At 35.1% G+C, this 3,724-nt stretch overlaps 1 protein-coding gene across 2 annotated transcripts in view; it reads left to right on the forward strand.

Annotated features, from left to right (window-relative positions):
* Positions 1-3,724, forward strand: part of LOC106876162 (glutamate receptor ionotropic, kainate 2) — a 148,901-nt gene that overhangs the window by 98,504 nt on the left and 46,673 nt on the right. For both annotated transcript variants that reach the window (XM_014924588.2, XM_014924587.2), the window contains exon 7: positions 398-615. In XM_014924588.2, coding sequence (XP_014780074.1) covers positions 398-615 — 218 coding nt within the window. The remainder of the gene's footprint in view (positions 1-397; positions 616-3,724) is intronic.

Genomic DNA, 3,724 nt, shown 5'->3' on the forward strand with positions numbered 1-3,724 from the left:
TACACATATATATATAAATACATACATACACAATACATACACATATATATATAAATACATACATACACACACATATGTATATACATATATATATATATATATATATTTATATATATATATATATATATTCATTTTAGCATGTTATAATAGATATAAATGCGAATTCATTAAAATATTTATTTATAGAATATTTCTTAACAAGTTAATCTTTTTATTAAATATTTAATATTCTCTTAATATATATATCAGAGAGACACCATTTAAAAAAAAAACATATATTGCTCATTACATTAAATATAAAGAATCATTATATTATATATATATATATTGATATGTTTGTGTTTATGCTTTATCTTGTGCCTTTACTGATTTTCATATCACATATTCTTTTGTCCAGGATCTGAAGTTGCTCCCCGAGCTGTTTCAACCCGGATTGTCAGCGGAATTTGGTGGTTCTTCACTCTAATAATGATATCCTCTTATACGGCAAATTTAGCCGCCTTCTTAACCATTGACCGGTTGGATACCACGATTGAGAGCGTCGAAGATCTTGCCAAACAGACGGATGTACACTACGGGACATTGAAAGGGGGATCATCTAAAGCATTCTTCGAGGTAACATTCTTATATTTTATACATTTTATTACCACCTTGGCTTAACGTACCCTCTCAAAATATCTATTCATCTATGCCTCTAAATATGTATTTCTTTTTTACTTGTTTCAGTCATTTGACTGTGGCGATGCTGGAGCACCGCCTTTAGTCGAGCAAATCGACCCCAGGACTTATTCTTTATAAACCTAGTACTTATTCTATCGGTCTCTTTTTGCCGAACCGCTAAGTTACGGGGACGTAAACACACCAGCATCGGTTGTCAAGCGATGTTGGAGGGACAAACACAGGCACACAAACACACACACATACACACACACACACACACATATATATATACATATATACGACGGGCTTCTTTCAGTTTCCGTCTACCAAATCCACTCACAAGGTTTTGGTCAGCCCGAGGCTATAGTAGAAGACACTTGCCCAAGGTACCACGTGGTAGGACTGAACCCGGAACCATGTGGTTCGCAAGCAAGCTACTTACCACACAGCCACTCCTACGCATATGCCTATAAATATGTATTATAAAAATGCATGATATATCTAAAGTTGTAATAGTCCATCATGAATATAGTATCGGTTTTAAATTTTGACACAAGACCAGCAATTTCGGAGATGGTGGCATAATTGAATAATAAAATCCAGTGTTCAACTGATATATATTTTTTTTGTCCATTGCAAAAGGATGAAAGGCATGGTCAACGTCAGTAGAATTTGAACACTGGACTTAAAGACGGACGAAATGCCACTAAGCATTGTACCCGGTGTGCTAACGACTCTGTCAGCTACCTGCCTTTGAAAATAAAACGTTTACCGCACCTAGATTTCCCAAGTGGTCACCCATATAAGTACTAACTTTGCTCAACGTTGCAGCATGAATATAAATCTTGGATGGATGCAAGGAGAGTACTTTTAATTATAAGTCTCTACTAACTGGGTCCGTCTGAAGCTATTATTAACATGCACCATGCTCTCACAGAGACTATAAGTGTGTGTGTATGTGTGCATATATATATATATATATATTTATTCACCCCCTCCCGCATATCCACATATATATCGGAGCTACCTGGTAATTTCACTTGTTCACCTTGCACCGTCTCTACGCTGGCTACAGGAAATCCTTGGCCCATGTTGCTGATATTTTCATCAGTAAGTGAATAGCCACACAGTGATAATATCTGTTTCACTGTTCAAAACTGGCTTTTATGTATGAAAGAGAATAGGAGGCTAGGACACATGTATAAAACATTTTATGAATTGAATAAGTTAATATATTCTATTATAAACTAATGTCTACTAAAATATCTCAAGTAATTTTGAGGTGAGAGAGTAAGTCGGCACCATTTATGCCAGTATTTGACAGATGCTGTACTTCATCGACCCAAAAGGTTGAAAGTCAAATTGATTTTTGTTAAGATTTGAACACAGAACATAAATGGAGATATCATAAAGTAAAATGCTTTTCTTCGATGATTTAACAACCTGTTGGCATTGCTTTCTGTGTCCACTACAAATCATAAGTAGAGATGTTTAGGCGGCGAGTTAGCGGAACCGGTAGCACGTCGGGCAAAATACTTAGCGGTATTTTTTCTGTTTTTACGTTCTGAGTTCTAATTCCGCCGAGGTCGACTTTGCATTTCATCCTTTCAAGTTCGATAAATTAAGCACCGGTTTTCCGATTTTACGTTCTGAGTTCTAATTCCGCCGAGGTCGACTTTGCATTGCATCCTTTCAGGTTCTATAAATTAAGCACCGGTTAAGCAATGAGATAAATGTAATCGACTAGCTTCTCTCCCACAAAATTGCTGGTCTTGTGCCAAAATTTGAAGTTATTAATTAGTAACATTCAGAGTTAAAGAATGGACACCCACTTAACATATGAAAATATATAACATTGATGTGAATGTCCAAAGGAAATACGGTTATAAACGAACAGTTTACATCCTCAATGAGCTACCAATATCATTAGCTTTTACAATTTATTTTATTTTTGTTATGAACAACATGTGTGTCATCTTTGGGATACGTATTTTAAAAAAATGTAAGCACGTATACACTGGGAAAAAACTCTGATCTATGTCAAGGAATTCAGCGACCGTGGTCGTGTCACTAACTCTTCACATGTACTGAAAGACATGAGTGAGTTAATGTGCTCATATAATTAGGTTTATAGTGTTAAGTTTTATAAAATGAGGAAACATACTGAAATAATTAAAAAATGGCTAAAAGATATATTAAAATTAAATCTATAAATACGAAAAACTGGTTGCATTTATAGAGGCAGGACATAAAACAGGGTCAAACTGAATTAAATTATAGACGTTCTAATTTACCAAGATTATACAAATTAGCTAGAATGATTCAAACTTCTATTGAAATCTCTCGTACATCATTAATCTGTAGCAATTATGATCTATGTATTCCCTTATACTAATTTATTTATTTATTAGAAGGGGAAAATTTGTCCAATCCTGCTTGGTAGTTATGGTTGTTGATAGCATAATGCAGACGGAAATTTCTTATAAATGTTAAATTTTATTTACGAGTACAGCGCAATCTCTGAAAATATTCGATTATATGATAAGGTTTTATTTCCATTTATAATGAGGAGTGTTATTAGGGAGAAGAAATGTGTGAGAATGTAACTAAATTATTCGTCAGCAAATTCTTCTCTTTTACTTCTTGTATTTGTACCGCGTAAGCTTTCTCATTCTAAAGACAAATGAAAGGAAATTTGGATACAGTGACAGGTCATTTTCATAGTATGTTCTTTTGATGTTTAGCAATGCAAGAGCACTGCCCTCTTAAGACACGGGCACACTAGGCTCAGGGGCCTCAGAGATATACGCGCCTAAATTGGATCTATGTATGCTGTGGCTTGTTGACAACTGAATAATAAGGTTCATTGGGAAGGACCTCGACAAAGTTTACGTCTACAAAATTCACACGCAAGATATTGGTCAACCAGGGCTTTAGAAGGAGACATTTTAACAAGTGCCACCCACTAGGACTGAACCCGAAAACACGTAGTGGCGAAGTAGACGTCTCTACTACACCGCCACACCGACGTCTATGTCTATGCATAAATGTGTTTATATATATA

This window comes from Octopus bimaculoides, chromosome 21 (genome assembly GCF_001194135.2).
Source record: "Octopus bimaculoides isolate UCB-OBI-ISO-001 chromosome 21, ASM119413v2, whole genome shotgun sequence".
NCBI classification, from domain to species: Eukaryota; Metazoa; Mollusca; class Cephalopoda; order Octopoda; family Octopodidae; genus Octopus; species Octopus bimaculoides.